This window comes from Mugil cephalus, chromosome 10 (genome assembly GCF_022458985.1).
Source record: "Mugil cephalus isolate CIBA_MC_2020 chromosome 10, CIBA_Mcephalus_1.1, whole genome shotgun sequence".
In the NCBI taxonomy this organism is placed as follows: Eukaryota; Metazoa; Chordata; class Actinopteri; order Mugiliformes; family Mugilidae; genus Mugil; species Mugil cephalus.
Window position 1 is genome coordinate 15,060,928 of NC_061779.1, and position 21,480 is coordinate 15,082,407.

The following is a 21,480-nucleotide window of genomic DNA, read 5'->3' on the forward strand; positions in this document are numbered from 1 at the left end:
AATACATTTACAATTCTGATAAGGAATTAGGAATTACAATGTGGAAAAAGTTGTAGAATAATTTTTAATTTTAAATCACATTTTTCCTGTGTCACCTTAAAATGCACCGATCAGCCACAACATTAAAACCACTGACAGGAGAAGTAAATAACACCGGCCATCTAGTGACAATATACTGTTCTGCTGGGGGAACTTTTGGACCTGTCATCCGTGTGGATTTTTACTTAGACATGTGCCACACATCTAGACCAGACCAGGCACCCTCCACCCCGTCGCAATTACACGCCTTGATGGCAGCAGGATGCAGCCTGACACAGGCAAAAATGGTTAAGACACAACTAAAAAAAAAAAAAAAAAAAAAAAACATGAACAACAGCACAAGCTGTTGATTTGGTCTGCAAATTCACTAGATCCCTCCCCTCAACCGATAGGACCCAAAACTCCCCCACTAACAACATGTTTCCAGACACCACAGGACACTCTCAAAAGGCCAATGTCCATTCTCTGATGAGTCACAACTGTTTTGACACACAATTGCACAATATTAGGAAGATGGTCATACTTTTACTGCCAATATAAATTCCAAAGAAAATGAAAAGTGTTTTGATTTAGTTTGGTCTCAGACATTGAGGTTATTGTCTCAGACAGGTGTGAATATGAGAATCTAGCAGCTAGAGATCCAGCTTGGTTGCCTTTAAGTGTCAGTTCTGGAGCTGGGAATTAACTGATCCCCAGAGTGCAACTAAAGCCCATAGCTTAAAGACAGACCTGTAGTAGACTGTGGCTTTCATTGGGACCGAGCCTCTGAGAATAACTGCAACCAAAATGCTCAGCCAAGGTTTGTTGGGCAAGAACAAGGGTTCTTCAGTTAGTGATTTCAGGAGACTGAGTGTTTGTAATTAAGAGCTTTGTTGCCGGCAATAATGTCGCAACATGTGCATTCCTGTGGGGAGTTCGTTAGTGTTTTGAGTAAATAGTGATGGTAATGGAAAAGTTATTTCTGTCAACCTGCAGTTCCCGATCCTCCTCCAGTGGGTGGCGGTGATGCACCGCAAGCAGGTTGCCACAAACTGTCAATTCAGTTGGAAGAAGAAGCGCGTCATTTCCTAGCTACCGACGTAAACATCCGTCACACGATCACAGAAACTTAAATGTTTTAACTCCTAGGGAGTGCTAACGGTGGCAATAATGGAGCTGGTATGGTAAGTAACATTTTCACTGCCTTGTATCCCAGATGATACTGTGTGACAGCTGAAGCAATTTAATGAATGACATACATATATTTAACTTCATGCTAGCTACGTCGTTCGCTAACTTGGGCTCACTCATGTGTGTTTTGGCTAACAGCTAGACGTGCTAACCGAACGGTCTTCATCTGCTTGTTCAATAAAAGTGTATTTAACCTAACCTAAGGTGACCAGATTTATGAGATGAAGTCCAGGGACATTTACAGCAAAAATAATTGAATTTTATCAAGATGAAATGAAGAAACAGAGACAATTGCGGTTTGCTTTATTTTTGACATATTTATTCATATTTAACTCACTACCGTAATATTTGTAGTCTGCGCGCAATGCGCTTTATTTCCGGCTACCGTAATAACAGGTATCGTAGTCTGTGCGCATCATTTTGTGTCTTATTCATAAAATGCTAAAATTGAGTAGATATTTGTTGACAGCTTTAGCCGGAGGACAAGTCCAAAACGGGGACTGCCCCTAGAAATCGGAGACGTCTGGTCACCCTGATTTTGTGTGTTTTCTGTCTGTACAAAGTCAAAACCGTGGTGGAACAAACCAGGATGCATCAAGGCCAACATAAACTAACTAGCCTGCTGGTTAAGCTGAAAGTATTGGCGATATTTTTGACTCCTAGCAGTTTAGCTGAGCCATACACATATCTCGTGTGGTTTTGTTACTGGCAAACTAATGCTGATGTGCGCATTCATCATATCACGTTTGCATGTGGGGGTCACTACTAAAATATTAGCAGCAGGACTTTTTGTGATCTTGTAATTAGAAGGCAGAAACCTGTACTCGCGTTTTGTGTATAACTCAGAAATATTAGTAATTGCATAATTGTTGATGATAATTACACTATTGTAGTAGCTGTAGTGTTTGTGACCATAAGTTGATGGTTATTCGGTCGTAGCAAGATTTGTTGAGATAAGATTTAGAAATAATTATGGCTCTGGTCATTTTTTCACCAACCTATTGAAATGGAGTTACTGACTTCAGGTCACACTTAATACAGGTATGTAGATATTTGTTCAGTAGTGGTATATGTCATTAGATATAGTAACTAAGTGAGTACATTTGTCACAACAGGAACAGGAAGACGTTTCTTTATCTTCTATGTGAAAAGAAGTCTCAGTATAGAGGCATGGCTCTGCAGAGCTGTTTGGGGAAAATATTTGCTCTGTGATAACATTTACTTTCTCCTTTTAATTTAAGGGAGGACGATCCACTCCCTGAAGCTCCTTTCTTTACCAGAGATCAGTATGACAAATATTCCCTTGCACCTAATATCAGAGAACTCTGGGCCTTTCTCCAAAGGTATGTCAACAAATAAATGTTTAAGTGATGCCCCTCTGGTGCATTTTCACTGTGTACATAACTAGTGAGTGTTTATTTGACATGTTTTTTGTTTTGTCCCTCTCCAAGTCCTTCAGAGAATGGCAGCATAAAACAGGAGTGTGATGTTCAGCCTGCCAAAGCCTCGTGCTCTTCCTCCATACAAGAATCTGTGGAGTCTAAAGATAAGAGTGAGACTGAGGCTGATGATGCCTATCCCGAACCTAGGTTTCCCTTCCCTTGTATGTCTAGCCTTTCCAGCCAAGAACAGAGGATATATGTTGGGTTTTTAAAGAGCAAGAAAACTCGACATCCTCCACAGGTAACAGCATATGCTTCTTAATGATCTTCAAAAAAGTAGATAACCGTAGTTCCATTACTTTATCAAATGATCTGGTCTAATATTTCAGAGTCTGCAAACGAGAGTAAACAATGAAGTGATGCAGTTCATGAGGTACCTGCAAGATGTGGCTAAAATATGCGCTGCTGACTACAGCTTCATCTCACAAGGAGCTTTGCAATACTCGGAGGTACTGATGCTACAACCTGTCATCAGCTCTGTGCGTTTTATGTCCATAAGCAGTAAAATATTAATTGCAGATTTGTTTGTTTTTTTTAGGAGTTCTTCAAGGGCTGTTTAGAGTGCATTAAGACAGTTCCTCAGCTCTATCAGATCCATGAGATGACCAGTTTGACAGGAGGAACGTTCAATCCAGGACTAGCGCTGACTTTTGAGAAACAGCTTCTAACCATGGTAATGCGCATTATGAAGGGCATTTCATATACTGCGGATTTTCAGAAATGTCACTGTCCGGTTTTTATGCACCCTTTCAACGTTCAAAGTATTGAATTGCAGAATCAGTCTTACGGTGTTGATTAACTCCTCCTGTTTCCGTGTCTGTACGCTTTATTTCTCCAGGGCAAAGTGAATATTACAGACCATGAGATAGTGCCTGCTGATGCTCAGCTTGCATCGGATTATCAGAGTGTTTCATCAGAGAATCCTCCAGCTAAAAAAGCTAAGGACATGCATGCTGTAAGCAATTGTCTCGCTTTTTTAATTGCTCCAATAAAGTAAGTCACAGAGATGTTTTAGTGCTAGAATGGGATTCATGACCGCAGGTCTGTTGTAACTTAATTTCAGCTGCTGCAGTTTTCGCCAGAGACACCAGAGGGTGGTCATGTCTTGCTCAGCAAAACCAGTGCTAATTGTGTTTCTGGCAGAAGCCAGGCCAGGCTTTCATTTATTATAGACCACAGGTGTTAAACATAAGGCCCCTGGGCCAAAAGCAGCCCACCAGAGGGTCAAATCGGGCCTGCAACGTAAATGTGGAAATCACATAGAAGACTGCAATTTTTAAATGAAAATAACTCTTATTTCTAAAAAGTCCACTGTTTTAGTCAGAGAAGTGGACAGAACACAACACCTGGACAAAACAGCAGATAAAAATGAGGCCAAATTGCACTTAAATTTATTTATTTTTGAATGATGATGATTAAAGACAAACATCATCCAAATTTACTTGTTTTTCTTTGCACTGAAACAAATTGAAGGAAATCTGGACTTGTCATTACTTATAGGTTATTATTCTGTTATGTTACTGGGCCGGCCCACTTGTGATCAAATTGGGCTGTTTGTGGCCCCCGAACTAAAATGAGTTTGACACCCCTGTTATGAACAGTTGTTCAGCTGCTTGTATTCATTTAATTAATTCAGTAGATGTCGTAGTAGCGTGATCTCTTCTTGTTTCTCTCTCCAGACGATCAGTAGTGATGGGAATGCTGAGAGACTGGCTGCTTGTTATGAGCCTCATGTCTGTCTGACTCGTGATGCTTTAGTCAGGCTGCTAGACAACCATGGCCCCGATTTTGAGGAGCAATGGGAACTGCCTGTTTGGGTGAAATTAAGCCCAGGAAAAGGTACGACGTCTTCAGTTGGCTGCTCAGACAGTCGTGGTGGAAGTTAACTGAACTCGAGCCAATTTAACATTTGCTTCCAATTTTTGGTTTCCTCTATTGCTATTTGCTTTCTGCTCTTATGCTAAAAGGGCGAAACAAACTATTCATCATTATTTAAAACATTTGTTAAACTGTAACACACACAGTACACTGTTACCTTAAAAAAATACAACACAGATTTGCTGTGGTTATCAGTGACACCATGTTCATATGCCTACATGCTTTAGGAGATGAGAGAATAGAAATAGTAATATGAAGTGACTTTCTGTTGTTCTCAGCAGATTTGAATTTTGAAAGCATCAACAACAATGGGCCCACGTAGTATCTAGTAAAATATAGCTTGTGATGGCATGTTTTAATATTAAAATAGCTTCATTAGAAGGATTCATACATGATACTTGATATGAAGACAGATTAATGAGAGAGTTTTGAGATTCTATCATTCATTTTTGTTTAAATGAATCGATCTGAGACAAGTCTCATTGTGTACTGATACTGAGCAGCCTCATGGTGGTGCTGTTTCACATAGTCCTTTATCTTGTATATCCTTCAGCTCGCAGTCAGAGGAAGACAGTGTTCATAGACTCTCCTCTACTGAAGACTGAAATGACCGTGCGAGAGAGGAGTCACATCTACCACGAGGAGAGTCTGAAGCTCTCCGTCACCAACAATGGAAGTGTGAATGCGTTCCGTTTAATGACAGAGTCTCTTCTGAGTGAGCAGCAAACCTCACTGGTATGTCAATGCTGAAACAGACATGGTCCTGTATATGTGATATGATGTTCTTGTTTGGCCAGGGCAATCATTCTTGCTTTTCCTAAATTAGGAGAGCTGCAAGAGAAACATCATGTCTTCTGAAAACAGGGGTCTTGATTTTGATGTGGACCTCACAGACCTGGAGACATTTGGAGAGACGCCTTCTAAAAGGTCCGTGATGCAGGAGACACAGAAGGAAAGGGCTGGATGCGTCGAAAGCAAAAAAGACACTTCCCTGCTTTCAAGTAAGAGGAAAATAAGTTCTCAAGAAGAGGTGAGCAGCTCGTCTGTGAATGATCCCATCACAGAGCCAGCTGTGCCGGCTGTGAGTGATACAGTCATACAGAAGACCGACCCAACGAGCGTTGACTCTGCCCAGGAAAGTGATGAAAACCTCACTTTTGCAGGAGACTCAGACGATGAGAAGCTGGTCATTGATGATTCTTTGTCTCCAGCAGTAACGCCTGCGAAACTACCTGACCCTCAGGCTGCAGCGTTCTCCACAAACACTCCAGATACACCTGCATCTGAGTCTACACCTGAGTCATCCCCTCATAAAGTTACTAGGTGCAAAAGACAAAGCAAAAGAGCAAAGGTTTCAGAGGATCAGCTAGGGGAGATCCTGCGCATGCAGACGGCCATGTTCAAGCATAACAACGAATCACCCAAATGCTCCAAGTCACCATCCCGAAGCACAGCACCGGTAGTTCACTCTCATCCTACATCCCTGGTAAAAGCCTGTGTGTCCTCGTATTTGGAAAGAAACCAAAATGAGGACGGCGAGACCTGTGCTGCTAGTGACTCTTCAGCTCTCAACGTTAATACTACAGAGCACAAAAGTTAGTGCCAGCAGAATTTCATTTTGTAAGATTTAAATTGTGTCTGTATGACTTGACTAATGATTATTGACATACACACACACACAGAAATACTTTCAGAAGATCTCCAGGCTAGTGCTGAAGATGAACAAGACTACGAGGCTCCAGCAGACGGGAACCTGCTTTACAAGCTCTACAGTCTGCAAGACTTACTGCTCTTGGTGCGCAGCTCTGTGTCATTAACCCATACCAGAAAAGTTGGCAACAGTCAAAACCAGGTATACGTATCAGTACAGCGTGTCCCCCAGAAGTTCATTTTTATGTTGACACATAAAAGTAATATATGCAGCAACTTTATTTATTTACGATTGTTTTATAGTTCGTGCCGGTGCACGTCTTGCCGAAGCTGGAGTACCAGTTGAGCTACGGGGTTGAGTGTTTAACCAGAAGTGAAGCGTGTCAGCTGTGGACAGAGACATTACTCCACTCCAGCACAGTTTCTTACACTGGTAAAAAGTTCACAGTTGCATGCATGCAATCCTACTAATTCTCTTAAAATCAAGTCACCTAAGTTACTGAAACCGCTTTAATTGAAAGGTAAAAGGAGTAGCCCTTTGGTCGTTCATTCTTCAGCATACACCGATCTGCCATAACATCATGACCACCGACAGGGGAAATTTACCATCCTGTGACAATTTAATGTTCTCCTTACTTAGACATGTACGCCCCACCTAGACCAGACCAGGCACCCCCACCCCAGAGCAGCCATCCCTAGCAGGATGCAGCCTGATACAGACACACAAAAACGCTTTAGGAACAACAACAAAAAAAAACATGAAAAACAGCACAAGGTGTCACTAGATCCCAAACTGATCAAGTATCTGTGGGATGTACTGGAACAAGCATGATTCACAGAGACCCCTCCCCTCAGAAGGCCCATGCCCATTCTCTGATGAGTCACAACTATGTTGGAGGCAAAAGGGAGACCTACACAATATTAATCAGGTGGTCATAATGTTATACCTGATTGGTGTAAGTGCCAAACACTTAGCCAAAGTAACATTTATGGGCCTTAAAAGCTGAGTTTTTCTTCCCTTCCTCACTGTGTTCAGCAGAGTCCACGAGGCAGATCCTCCCACAAACCAGTGGAATAGTCCGTAGATGACTCACCATCCTGCTGTGACCATGTAGTGGTTAGGTTTACTTTGTTGCCATGACTACAGCCACAACTAACTGTGGGGAATTACATAGATTGCCATGTGCAGAGTTCAGATAAATGTTGTTTTGAGCTTCAATTACGTTTCTATAAATGCATGTTGCCACTATACATGTGCCGCTTACCTGTGACTAAAGATTCAGGGAAAGACCCCGCCTGTTTTCTGTACAGGATTAATTGAATTGTTGACTCTAGTAGCTGCGGCATAATGACGTTTTATGTGTCTAAGGTAATGAAGCCTCACCAGAGAGGGAGTAAAATCCTATACGAGGCAACTGAGAATGTTGTAAGAAATCTTGTAATAGAAAGAAAAAAAACATTTCTGTTATTTGAAAAAATATAGAACATCTTTACATTAGTTGGATTACGCAACAAGCGCAGTAGTTCCTTTGTTATTTAGAGGTTCGTAGTTCATCATGTGGTTTATCATGTGGCATTTCACAACTGGGTATGGTTTATGGACGTGTTTGCAGGCTCTGTGACGCTTCATAATTGAAGAAAGTCACTGTTGAAATAGGCAGGACTTAGCAGCTGGAGTGGGGGACAGGAAAGAAGTGGAGACCCGCATGCAATCCGTACCACCCACTCAAGAACATAACAATACCGGCAAATCACCTCAGACTAATTACTCCGTAAGCGCTGGGATTGGCATGGATGATGAAGTGAAGCTCTTGATGTGCACACTCGCTGTCTCCCGTTCTCCCAGTTTATCTTTCAACCTCTTCCTCCTCCTGTAGCTCACATCAACGCGCACACATCAAAAGTGGCTCTGCTGAGAAAGCTGCCTGACGACTGGAAACAGAGCCTCTCCTGTGGTTTCAAGTGAGTGTGGATGGAATGGGTGTGTGCAGATGATTAGGATTAACCCACTCGCCCCAGAATGATAACTTTCAGGTTTTCGAGGTTTTGTCGTTTTGAGAGTCAGTGAGTTTATCCGTCTCATTCAGTAATCACCTCCAGTTTTGTTGGCGTTGAAATTTGGATCAACCAAAGGACATAGACTGAACCTTGGTGATATCTCTTTTCCATCCACAGGATTTCCAAGTCACTGAATATACTGCACCACCTACTAAAAAAGCTAACTGGGTGAGTTGTTAAGGACATTCATCATCTGCAAATATGTGAACTTTGTAGGATTGCTCTCAATTAAATGAATGAATGGCAGATTGGATCTTAAACTGTTTAATTAAGAACTATATTGTGCAGATAAAACACCTCTTACTTTATTGGAGCAATTAAAAAAAAAAAATCTGTGCTCGTCTTTCTTCACACTGTGTTTGAGCCCATGACATTTTCACCAGTTCACTATGACTTCCAATAAAACTCCTTTCATGTTGGTGCTGGAGAATTACGCAACGGATTACTCAACAGCACACAACAGACGTGTCACCTTCTGCTTTCTTAAGACTGTTTGCCTTCATTCCAGTCATCATTCATGCGGGAATTGAGAAAGCTTTGCAATGCTACAACATGTTTCAGTGCGTAAGTTTTGACTGAGACACACCCTCTGTGACTTTCTAGGTTAGAAGAAGGCCAGTACCTGATCGCACACAAAGCGGGAGAACCGTTTGTGACCCTCTTAAAAGCGGCTAATGGAAAAGTGAGTCGGGGCGCATACGACTTGCAGCAGGTCCACGGCTCCGTCCCACAACCCCCGGCGTCAGGCCCCGTCCCCTGGATACCTGTTGATCCGGCTGTGGTCCTTCCCTTCCACCAGAAACACGGCCGGGTCCCCTGCACCTTCCCACCAAAACCCTTCCAAATGGTGTGTATTTGATTTTCTGAATGTAGTTCCTGTTTGACAGGAGGCAGCGTGGAAAAAAATACAACAACAGACTTGGACACATAACGGTAATGACATGAAAGTTCGCTGGAAGCGAGTGTTAACTGGTTAATACTGAGGAAGTACACACCCTCCTTAGACACACACACACACACACACACACACAAGAACATTCTTATCAATCAAGCTGAACTAGCTGCTGCATAGTTTTTTTTATGAGCCCAACACTAACAATAGGGACAATAGTGAGCATCCAGAGCAGCTCAACAGGTCTTATTTGTGTCGTCTCTGAGACATTCATGGGATGCCTGTCTAATTTTCAACATAATAATGATGTTAACACATCTTTCAACTTGACAAACAGCAGCGGAAAGGGATGTAATAACAGTTCTTCAGTTCTTTCAACTGGTGTTTGTAGTTCAGAGGACGATGTTTTCAGGTGGAATTTAACATGTTATATTAATGCTACGCTATGTTTTCCCCTCCTCTGTGCTACCAGACTGCAAACAATGGGCCGCCGCACTCCAACAGCCACGGAGTCGGGCAGAAGAACAACTCGAAAGCTCAGGGCAACAAGAAGAAGGGCAAAAATCGCGCAGCCAAACGTAACAAATATATGAAAAAACTCATTCAGATGTCTGTTTGAAATCCTCTGTTTAATTTAATGTCATTCCTATCATGTGATAGGTGAGTGAGAGGAGGAGAAGCTGGACCTTTGTTGAAGGGAAAGGAAAGGAAGTCAGGCAATGTCTAAGATTTCATATTGGAAATAGGTTTTGCCCCTAAATATAAATGTGAATGCTGAGGCACTTTTACAGTATATAATCTATAATTTATATTGTTATTGTGTTCATTTTTTTGGTCTGTAATATTTTTGTAATAAATAAAAAAGCAACAATAAACGTTTGAGTGTTCATATAGGAGTTTGGTGATTGTCTGTAATACAGATGTTGTAGCGTTCTGGACTGTAGGAAATCTCTTCAAGGCATGAACGGAGCTGCAGTTACTGTAATAATGTTTGTGTGTGTGTGTGTGTGTGATGAAAACTTAACAAAGCGCCAGTCAGGGTGGAGTCATGAGTGCATGGAAAGGGGAGGGAGTTTGAGTCAGGGGGGTGAAAGGGGGAAGCCCTTTTTGTATGCGAGTAACTTACAAGTCCACACCCAACTCCATTTAAACTTCACCAGCACAAATCTCTGCATCAGCTTCCACATCTGAGGTAAGTTTGATTAATATTCTACATGTTTATGAAACCAGTGTCGTTCTCTTATCTGGATGAACTTTGCACAAACGGTGCTGGAATTTTCCAACTTCCATTTGCTAGTGAAAAAAAAAAAAAAAACTTCCATTCAGTTTGTATAAATGTTTCTTTGTGTCCTGATTCCTCTTTAATTCCTGTTTTCTGCTTTTTCTCATGCTCATGTGACTACTGTTATATTTAACCTTAGCACAGTGGCACTTTTTCCAGGGTGTGTCACTTTTGTGTTGCTCTCAGGGATGTGTCTGTCTGAACAAGGATATGAAGGAGCTAGATTGCCAGTAGCCTGTGACTGTTTAACTCAAATCTGCTCTGAATGTACATTTTGTCAACCAGTTAAAATAGGTTAATAAGAAAGTCTCTATGCAGTTGCCAACTTTTTACCAAAAACAAGTGTGTGAAAGTTGTCTGCCAACTGTTTAGTACACACTGCCTGACTGACTTAAATGATTAAATCTAAAGTAAAATAAACCCACCTTCTGCTCACGTCAGTGATGAGATTACAGTAAAATCTGATCACAAGGTTTCATCTGTTTCAGGGCGGTCAAAAATGGCTATGGTTTCAGAGTTTCTGGGACAGCTGTCCCTCAACACTGGGGTAATGTTATACTTCGTTTTAATCTTTATAATGAAACCTCGCACAGTCTTTATGCACTGCATACTATGTGTATATATGACGTGTTCATTCTCTTTTCTCCTCAGACCCTTGAACCCATGCACCCCACTGTGCTGCCCGCTGTGGACTTCGACCCTGACAGAGATGCAGCCAGACTCGAGACGGCCATCAAAACCAAAGGCAAGATACAAGAACTCAGTTTCTCTCTCAAAAAAAAAAAAAACAGTGCTTGGTTCTGCAGCCGCTCTCTCCAGATAAGTCCGGTAGATGGTATTTGTGAGTCAGCACCGAGGCTTAAAATGTTGGATCGTGCTGTGAACGCCTCTGTGTCCTGTTCCTGGTGGAGCTGTGCTCCATTGGCAGCGGCCTGACTTCTGACTCTTCACCGGCCCACCACATTTCATAATCGTTGTCATGAAGAATGTGTTCTATGTGTGTGTTGTTTTGATAAATGAGAATATGAAGGTGAAATTCCTCATGAACACGTCATGTGCTTAACTGAGCTGTCTGTACTGAGCAGCCTTCTCACATGAGCACATCTGCATCTTTTGAAACGATCAAGTAACAGTAATAAGGATTTTATCTGATCACTTTCATGATAACCAATGAATACTTCAGTATTTACCTATTAATTTGACAGAGAAAACTGAAATTGTAAACACTTTCTATTTCATTATATTAAACCTCATGACTGATTGAATAAGGAGAATTATGAACAAAAAGTCATCAGATTAATCACATTTGGATTTGCAGCCCTACATAATATTCTCAGGTTTTCTCCACATAGACTATCTTGTGAGGGGGGCCACTAGGAAGAATAGCTTGCAGTGAGGCAAAGGGAGAACCTAATAACAAGAACATAATAAATCATAAAAAAAAACTTTTATTTTTACATTATTAAACATCTGCACATTAATTTGGCTCTTGAACAGTCAATGCACAAATATTTTTCTTGTTATTTATATTTGTACCATTTCTTACTTAATTTAAATATGCTATGTATGCTCCTATCCTATGATCCTGTCATTTGAAGGAAATGCTGCATCTCAATTAACGTTTCCTCTTCTATCAGGAGTGGATGAGCAGACCATCATCGATGTCCTAACAAAGCGGACCTACTCCCAAAGGAGAGACATCGCCTTCGCATATGAAAAGAGGGCAAAGAAGGTACAGCTGAGCCGGTCAGGAAATCCAAATTGTGTTATCGATCGTCGTCGTATTGAATGAGTGTAATTCGGGTCATGCCGTTGTGTTTTTAGGACATGATCTCGGCCCTGAAAGGAGCACTGTCAGGCTCGCTGGAAACCGTGATCCTTGGGCTGATGAAGAGCACAGCCCAGTACGACGCCTCAGAGATCAGAGGATCTATCAAGGTAAATGGTGACGACTCCACCAGTGGATTCAGTTGAAGGGTAACACTGACCTCTGCTGGAAAAGTGGCAAATACAAATTACAAGTGGGTTTGAAGTTAAGTGGCGAATGTGTTTCTGTCTCTTTCAGGGCTTAGGAACAGATGAAGAAACCCTCATTGAGATTGTGTGCTCACGCAGCAATGATGAGTTGGTGGAAATCAAAAAGGTCTACAAAGAGTGTAAGTTTAAAACATCCTAGACTTTCATACACAAGACTAAATGTATATCCTGTATGTACTTTTCTAATACATGCAGTGATTTTGTGGACATTAGGATGCTGTAGTATCTATCAAATGCCTTTTATCTCGTCCTTAATGCTCTCTAACCAGATATCAAGCAGTCATGTGACACATTAAAATATAATTCCTCACAGTGTTCAAGAAGGAGCTGGAGAAAGACGTGGCCGGTGACACTTCTGGAAACTTTGCTAAGCTGCTCTTGGCTCTCGTGCAGGTGAAATATAGTCACGTCTCTTTTTTTTTTTTTAACATTCATGTAACAAAATACAGTTGACGCTCACCTGAGTCTTGTTACCTGTGCAGACCAAGAGAGATGAGCCGTCCGCTGTCGTGGACTACAAAAAGATTGACGCAGACGCCAAAGTAAGTCTCACTTTGTCTCGAAATAGAAACTGTGTTGATGCGAAACCTTTTATTTTAACATCAAAGGACGTAACTGTGTTACATTGGTCCTGCACAAATGTCTGTTTTTTTTGTTTTGTTTTTTTACATCAATATGAACAAACCTGTTTTAAACTGGAAAATGTGGCACTGATATTCATTTTTGCGTTTTAACTCTGGAATAGATATGGACATCAGCAGTAACAGGGATATTTTTATTCATGCCACTTAGTGTAAAATACAACAGGGTTAATGGTCTTTCTTTAACTCTTCCAGGCTCTCTACGATGCCGGACTGGGGACAAAAGGAACTGATGTGGCAACCTGGATCTCCATAATGTCTGAGAGAAGTGTACCTCACCTGCAAAAAGGTGCTACACCCAGTTTCCTTGAGACAACGCTCACGCTTAACTGTCGATTTCTGAGTAAAGTTTAATCCAGTTTTTGTGCTTCTCAGTGTTTCAGACTTACAAGAGCTACAGCCCCTATGACATGCAGGAGAGTATCACGAAGGAAGTTAAAGGAGACCTGCAAAAGTCCTTCCTGGTGCTAGGTACCCTTATCCTTTATCAGTAATTAATATTATTATGCTAGAACGTTACTTAGAATGACTTATTAATTCCTTCGAAAAATTCAAATGAGAATAATGTCAAATATTGAATACACTCTTGTATTATATTTCCTGCGTTTCTATTTTGTTCCAGTTCAGTGCTTCGAAAACAAACAGCTGTACTTTGCCAAAAGACTGAATGATGCCATGAAGGTACTCACACTACTGTTCTCTTCTTCTTGTTCTAATGTGGCTATTTTGAGGGCTAGTCTTTTTTTCTTTCTTTCTTCTTCTTTTTTTTTTTTTTTTAAACCAACAGATGTAAGAAGTACATCTGCTTCTGAAAGAGACGTTTTGCTGCAGGAACACAGAATCCAAGCTTAGCAAAAGTTATCTTACCACAGTGTTGCATCAGCTGCTGTAGTTAAGTATAGAGCCTCGCACAACTCCAGTAAGTGCTGACTTGTCTGCTTGTCTGCTCAGAGTAAAGGAGCCAAAGAGAAAGTAGTGACCAGAATTATCGTCTCGCGCTGTGAAGTGGACCTGAAAAAGATCTGTTCCGAGTACAAGGCCAACTTTGGACAGTCTCTGCAAAAGACTATTCTGGTGAGTGGATTTTACCACCGAGCGAGCCCCCTGGCCTATTACCGACTCACACTAAAGCTTGTTCTGTCACGCAGCCCATCTAACCTGCTCAATTTCTTTTCACCTCTTCTGCAGGAACATACCAAGGGGGACTACCAGAAGGTACTGCTTGGACTGTGTGGACCAGAGCAGTAAAAGTGAACCGTCAAAGGTCTTGCTCTCCACCGTAGGAAATGTGCACTGTAAAGGCGGGCTTATGAATCTCACAACTGGAACAACCTGCGCGACCAGAGCCCATCTTGCACACGTTTGAAGTACAAATACATTCTGCACACACAGCACAACATTAAAAGAGAAACGACCAGATTTTTGATACATGGTAATCAATGTTTGTTGTGCCAATACGGTAATAAAGTTGCTTTGTTGGACTACCTGACCTTACTGTTTTTGCCTCCCACTTAGTTTCCACTTTGTTCTTACTTGATATTTACATTAATAACCACCAGAGGGCGATATAGTTGCATTAATCTAATCTAAAGGAACCTCCGGTTCTTCTTTTTTAGGCCCTCTCACTATTTGAAAGCTGCCGAACATATGCAAAGATTTAAATTAAATGATGTAATTGATGGTGACTTACATCTCTACATCATCCTCCAAGCTGTAAAATAATATATATATATATATAGGCTAACGACAATTAGACAGCATTGGCGCAATCAGAGCGGTTTCGTCTAGACCGCGAATGTTAAACGACTGTTTAAATCCCTACCGTCGACTGCTTTATTTGCAAACAAGGTTTAATGAAAACAGAACAGTGTATGTTTCGATAATGCATTCGCCGTCTAAAGGATTGTGGGAAAACCGGCATCATTTGCCACCATGAACCTCCGTCAAGATGATTTAATCATTAGTGTGTTTTTCTGTGTTTGTTTGGTGCTAATATTTTAATTGAAAATGTTAATTTTACCTCCGGCAAAGTTGATTTGCATACCACTAAACAAGCGTCTATACAACGTGTTTCTGCTGTTTAGTTTGTGGTCTCTCAGGATGAAATAACCACCACAGTGTTGTCAAGGCATTTCTACTGAAGTGTAAGGAAAAAAATAGCCCCAAAAGGCACGATCAGTACTGCTGAGCACAGTGATGAGGAAACGATAGGAAGGAAAGTGCAATAACCTAATGAAAATAAAGTGGTGTACTGTAGCTCAAATATGATGGAGGATCATCTATTATTGAGAGAAATTGCCTGATAGAATAATGCTGCTGCCTAATATTCTCAATGGTTGAGCAGCTGAGGAGAGAGGTGGCTTCAAATTTTAACAAGGCATCGGATTTATGATCATTTTGTAATAATATTGATGAGAACATTAGCCCTTTGTGATGGTTTATGTTTATGGGCAATAAAAATATAAAATATAGTGTAAAGTGAGATAAAACAGTATTTTGCAAAGCAGCGAGGGAGATTTATGCGCGCATATGGTGACAGATTAATCTCTGCATCATAAAGAGAAAAGTACCACCATATTTTTCCTTTTTTTTTCTTTTTTTTTTTTTTATATGGATGTACAACATGCTGTTCTGTTCAAGGCCAGCCCGTGGGGACCTCCAGCAAACCCAAGGGGAACTCTCTTCTCAATTGAAACGATGCAATTTACTGTCCCAAACACTGGCACTTCATCATTCAGAGGACTTTAACCCCATGAATGTCAAACACGGAGCATGCTGGGAAGGAGATGGAATACCTCGCATTACCATAACAACTAGGGCCAAATGACAAGCACTCTGAAGCCTAAAAGGTGACGAATAATGCCACATGATTACCCAATAACGTTTGAATTTGACAAGAGCGTCCTGAATACTTTGAATCAACAAAAAGCTACACGAGGAGTTTTTTTTTTTTAAAGGTGGTGATAATGACTATTATAGTGACTATTTCCTCCTGTTGTGCGGCTGTGTCTGGGTGTTTTAAAGGTCAGAGACACCTCTTCCCTCTCTCTTCAAACACTCGTCCCAGTTAGATTGAATATGTGAAAAACCCCAACTCCACCCCAACCTCGGAGAAAAATCTCAGGCGGTGCTTTAGGCATCCAGCAGCATTAAAGTTTCACTATACAGCTGTATAGCTGCAGCTGGCCCGCCAGACATAGCAACTGCACATTGGGAAGGTATTAGTTTGTGCTTTTTATTAATTCATTGCACTGAACAGAACTTGCTGCGCAAAGAACCAACGGCTCCTCAATGTTTCCTTTCACTCCTCTCTCCTTGACACATCTGAACCCCGGCTCAGTATTTCTGTGCCGAGCACCAAAGGGTGTTTAATTATAGAGTAGAGGGCCACCAGGGTCTTCTTTTAATTGTGTGCATCTGTGTGTGTTTGCGCGTGTGTGTTTGCCTACAGCACTATAGGTCGCAGTCATACTCTAAATGAGAACTCCTACAGGCTAAGCTGGAAGACCCGCTCCCTCAACACAGCCACGAGAGCCGAGAGAGCCAGAGTTTGATTAATATTTTCTTAATTATCATTATTTAATTCAGCAAAACCACAGCTTCTTCAGTGAAAGCGTGGCCTTTGTCTCTGTGATGCTGAATATCCTGGCTCATTAAGGGCACGGAGAGATCCTGTATATGGTAAATAAGAGGCTGCGTCTCATGCTGCTGCCCCGGGGAGAGTTGGCACCACACTGAAGGACATCTCCTTCTAAAGAATGGCGCTCCGCTGATGTTTCTCTGCTCAGACCGCAGCGCCGGATCCTCCGCCTCTGGCACCGTCAGGCCCGCTTCCTTTTATGAGGCTCAAACTGAGACAACAGCACAGGCAGATGAGCGCCGTGCACTCGTCATGCCATCAGGCTGCCTCCTTTGTACAGTAGGCTGGTGATTGAAACAACATAAGAGAGGAGAATAAGGCCTGTCTCCTCTCGGGTTTTGGCTACAGTCAGTCCATCTACAGACAAAAAAAAAAAAAAAAAAAGACATACAGAGAAGTTTATAAAAGAGCTTTGTGTACATGCAACACATTTTATCTCTTTGAAGAGTTCTGCTTCTGTCAGGTTGAGAAGGCAGAGAGATTCTCAACAAGGTTACACTCGAAGCACACTGCGGATGATTCAGCTACGAGTGTCTAACGCTATTATTCCGCGGAAGTTAGACGAGTTCTTCGGTATTAGTTGTGCATTAAATCATATATAATACCAGTCACAATCCAGTTTGTTAAAAAGCCCGCCTGGAGACATCGCTGCACTTTGATATGCATCACATCAGCAGCGTTTGATGCTCAGAGCTGGACTGGATGCTGAGTTTTCTCTTTGCTTGAAGCTCTCTCTGTGTTAAATAAGAATACCCCGTGGCTGGTTATCCAACATGCTATATATCTATATCCTCCCCGTACACATATATATAAATATATGTATGTGTATATGTCGGCTGGCCCACAGAGACGTCCCTCATCCCCCGTGCCCATTCTCTGCCACTTGCCTGGGTGCCGGCTGTGTAAAAAAAAAGCAATTTTCTGGCAAAGAAAATACACTAATATTGTTATGATCCACCTCACCGGACACAAGGTTTAATCACACATGATCCACGTATGAATATGGCGTGTGCAGTTTGATGGGGCTGCGTGGCCCCAAGCCAGATACACTAATGATAATTCTCAGCGAAGTGGTTGTAATGGTCTGGCCTCGGCTTCGGCGCCTCCTCCGTTTGTTTGCACACGCCACTGGATCAGTTGGGGCGTGTGTACTTTGCAGCAGTGATGATAATATACCAAGAACTGCAAGGAGGAGGACAGTCTTTATCAGGGTGGCATATTAATGTTTATTTACACCATGTGCTAATAAGATGTGTGCTCCGCAGCTAGGCTAGGTGAGACAGAATGATGGTGGGTAATTAAACTGCTTTGCTTTAGATTCATCCATTATCCATACTCGAGCCTGCATACATAATGTAATAATGTAAAATAAGGCCTGTTGCAGCAGCGGACGGGGTGACCATTCTGAGGCGTTTTCATCCTTTGGAGAATGGCGTAAATCAATACGGCGTGTCAGCGGAGACAAAATGTATAGAGATCGCTGTGATAAATTGAGGAATTGTCAGAACACCTATTCAGTGGCGGGTGAGATATGACCCTTTACATGAAGCAGTTTTGCAAGAATACAAACACGCTGACAAGACTCATTTGTGTCGCAGCGTTTCACTCCCAACTTGTAGCCCGCTGGAGGTTTGGGATTGAAGGGGGGGGTCTTTAATCCATATTGTCATGATGCTTAATCCCATCTACTGAAGGCGAGCCCTGTTTTCAGTGTCCTTGTCAGACTGGCCACTGGAACCCGTGCACACACACACGCACGCACACTCACGTACGCACTCACACACAAACGCGGCCTCACCTTCATGCAAGAGATTGAAATCAGCTAGGCAGACACTCGAGCATGAACCAAATGTCAGCGACAAGCCACAGGGAGAGAAGAGGAGCCCGTGTTAATTATTACAGAGAGAAATCATACCGGTTCACCTGCAAGACATGCTATCCAGGATATCTGTGGATCATGAAGTCATTTTCTCTTTTTCCCCGCGGGGGGATACCAAGAGGAGACACAATTTCAACGAGTACGTCTATAAAAGCAGTGATTAACTTTGGGATGGATGTTTTTCGTTCCACGATCCTTTGCTTATCACATTATGAAACTGTGCCGTGTGTACTTCTCTAAAGTGTAACAATACACAGAAACCAGAGTGAGTTGGAGGAAAAAAACTGCAGAGTTCTTTTGTTCATCACAGTGTCATGGAATTGCAGATATTGTTTGAAGCCAGACGGTGAAGCTCTGCCCCTCTGACAGGAGAAATGCAAAGTTTTGGAAAGGTGTCTACAAATTTTTCTTTTTTTTTTTATTTCCTCTGCTCTGCTACTCTCATTTGATTTTGAACGTGTACGGGAGAGGAAAAAAAAACACCCTACCTCCTCGTCTTCTTCTTCTGACAACACGCTTCCCATGTGACACTTAACCTTTGGAGATTTCCCGTTCTCTCTGATCATTCACTGTTTGGTTCATGTTAATTAACCCTAGGGCACAGCAGAGACTTACAGGCTTTGAAGCTGAAGAAAAACAGCAAGAAAGCAGTAAAAGGGGGGAAAAAAAGGATTTTGTTGTTTTCTGTTTCTTTATGGCGATTAATTTCTATATCCGTGCGAGAGTCTTGATGGTGCCAGTGAGGATAATGAGTGGCGTGGGTGCTTGAACGGGTGGTGTGTCTTTGGGTTTGTTGTGTCCCTGTCACCGTTGGCCCTTCTCCCTGTGAAGAAGTTGGCCAGGGAAGCCTGACCTCCCTCAGGTGGCCATGGAAATGGAAATCAGCTCAAAAATAGAACACAAGATGGTTTTCATAGCCTTCAGCCTCCCCCCCACCAAATAAAGAAAGGGGATTTTTGTCTATCTCTTTTTATTCATTTTGGCTCCTGGCATAAATGGTCTTTTCTGTACTTGTGTGAAACACACAAAGCGCGTTTCTTGGTGAAAAGTGCCACTGGTGGCAGGCAGAGCAATATTGCCTGAGCCCAAAGAATATGCTGCGCATGTGAAATGATTTTGTTAACCATTTCGCTACTTTGTGATGGCTCAGAGAAAGATGTCTGCAGTGTACGGAAAGCAAGATGTGACCCCTGGCCTTCATGTCGCCTGTCATCCAACAACTGTAGGTACAGTTAAAAATACATTATCCGCCGCAGTCAGGTGACATACAGTTTACATTTCGCCTGGCATCCAGCTTTTTTTCCTTTTTTTTTTTTCTTCCTGTCTCTCAAAAGCACCTTTTTCTCAAAGCAGCAACGGGGTGAAATCCACCATTCCAAAACAGTGGAAATATTCATGAGGAAATCTGCTGGAAAAGACGAGCTGCAGCACAACCAGGGGCTTTATTCTCCTGGTTTTCGGGGCAAATCTGTTCCTGTGCTTCTATCTGACGCTTGTCTAAAGCACATAAAGACAAAGACAGGAAGTGTGATTAGCCATGGAGAATAGAAGTGCGGTGTTCCCTCCAGGATAAGTCTTGAGGTGGGACTGATCAAAGCTATGCCCAGAGACAGAAGGAGACTGAAGCAGCACTTTTTCAATGGCTATCGCTGCCTTAAGACAGGGAGAGGGAGGAGGGAGGGTTCTTCTATACATATTTCCCTTCCAATGTTTTTTTTTTTCCCTACAAAGTTGTTAATATTTTGTTACAGTACAATAGAAAACTGTTGAAGCTTTTACTGTGAAACTGTAAACTACAAGCTTAAATGTTTCTGAAACCCTCATAAACTAGATGGTTGAACTGAACTCTTTTTTGTGTCATAATCTTTTGTATGTCAGTAGTGCAACTTTACCGATTTTTTGCTTGTTACCTCTACCTCCTCAGTAGGGATGTAACGATTATCGGTATGACGATAAACCGCGGTAAAATTCCGGACGGTAAGTACTACCGTTTCAAATTTTAATTATCGTTTAAACCGTAATCAATTACCGCAACTGATTACCGAAAAACTCACGTTGATACTGCTCATTTCCTGGAGAAGCAGCAGCACCTGAACGGCACTCTCAGAAGCAGGTGAGCATGCGCAGTTTGCACTGTCTGTCCTGCGAAAACATGGCTGCCGGCACCTGCGCTCCCGGTTTCTGCGCACACTACTTGCTGAGGAACTTCAGGTACCGTATTTTTCGCATTATAAGACACACCAGATTATAAGGCACACTATCAATGAACGGGTCTATTTCCATACATAAGAACACATAGGATTATAAATCGCATTAAGCGCACAGTATGTATTACTCCACGAGGCTGCTGACTACCTTAGCCGTAATACTCCGACGTTAGCGGTTAGCGTTAGCGGTGCGGCTTCGTAGCTTAACTACCAAAGTCGTAATAAAACATTTTGACAGATGTTTGAGCCCTGTGTACCACATAAAATCGGTTCGAGGTCAGTAAGCACAACCAGAATTAATACATAAGGCGCACTGGATTATATGGCGCACTGTCGATTCCTGAGAAAATTAAAGGATTTCAAGTGCGCCTTTTAGTGCGAAAAATACAGTACATAAAACAGTGAGTTTTCTTTCTGTACCAGTTCTTGAATCTATAAGATTAGATCTAGTCTTGAGCAGTGAATGTAAAGAAAAGTATTCTTTAAAAAAAAAAAAAAAAAAAAAAAAAAAACTTGGTTAAAAGATTTCAGTGTGTGTGTTCAGTACTTTTTGAACATTTTGAACACATCTAACAATACCGTGATATTATCGATAATCGTTATAATTTTGGTCACAATAACCGTGATATGAAATTTTCATATCGTTACATCTCTACTCCTCAAAC

General features: G+C 41.8%; 2 protein-coding genes across 4 annotated transcripts; both read left to right on the forward strand.

Moving 5' to 3' along the window:
* The first annotated feature begins 1,043 nt into the window (after positions 1-1,043).
* ice2 (interactor of little elongator complex ELL subunit 2) lies at positions 1,044-10,018 on the forward strand. 3 transcript variants are annotated; one of them, XM_047596918.1, is made up of 15 exons: positions 1,048-1,202; positions 2,451-2,552; positions 2,661-2,892; positions 2,981-3,100; positions 3,190-3,324; positions 3,490-3,606; positions 4,331-4,490; positions 5,083-5,264; positions 5,356-6,124; positions 6,212-6,381; positions 6,483-6,612; positions 8,057-8,141; positions 8,355-8,405; positions 8,841-9,084; positions 9,602-10,018. In XM_047596918.1, the coding sequence occupies exons 1-15, from the start codon at positions 1,189-1,191 to the stop codon at positions 9,746-9,748; spliced, it is 2,658 nt and encodes an 885-aa protein (XP_047452874.1). In that variant the 5' UTR covers positions 1,048-1,188; the 3' UTR covers positions 9,749-10,018. The 3 variants fall into 3 exon arrangements, 1 of the variants encoding a protein (XP_047452874.1); XR_007113569.1 differs by lacking the exon at positions 9,602-10,018 and having other exon boundaries at positions 1,044-1,202; positions 7,793-8,141; positions 8,841-8,862; XR_007113570.1 differs by lacking the exons at positions 8,841-9,084; positions 9,602-10,018 and adding an exon at positions 7,793-7,951 and having other exon boundaries at positions 1,044-1,202; positions 8,355-8,410.
* Positions 10,019-10,199: 181 nt separating this feature from the next.
* Positions 10,200-14,578, forward strand: anxa2a (annexin A2a). The gene is made up of 13 exons (XM_047596919.1): positions 10,200-10,321; positions 10,900-10,958; positions 11,063-11,156; positions 12,049-12,143; positions 12,236-12,349; positions 12,477-12,567; positions 12,762-12,841; positions 12,931-12,990; positions 13,285-13,378; positions 13,465-13,560; positions 13,712-13,770; positions 14,041-14,163; positions 14,278-14,578. The coding sequence occupies exons 2-13, from the start codon at positions 10,911-10,913 to the stop codon at positions 14,335-14,337; spliced, it is 1,014 nt and encodes a 337-aa protein (XP_047452875.1). The 5' UTR covers positions 10,200-10,321; positions 10,900-10,910; the 3' UTR covers positions 14,338-14,578.
* Positions 14,579-21,480: the final 6,902 nt, after the last annotated feature.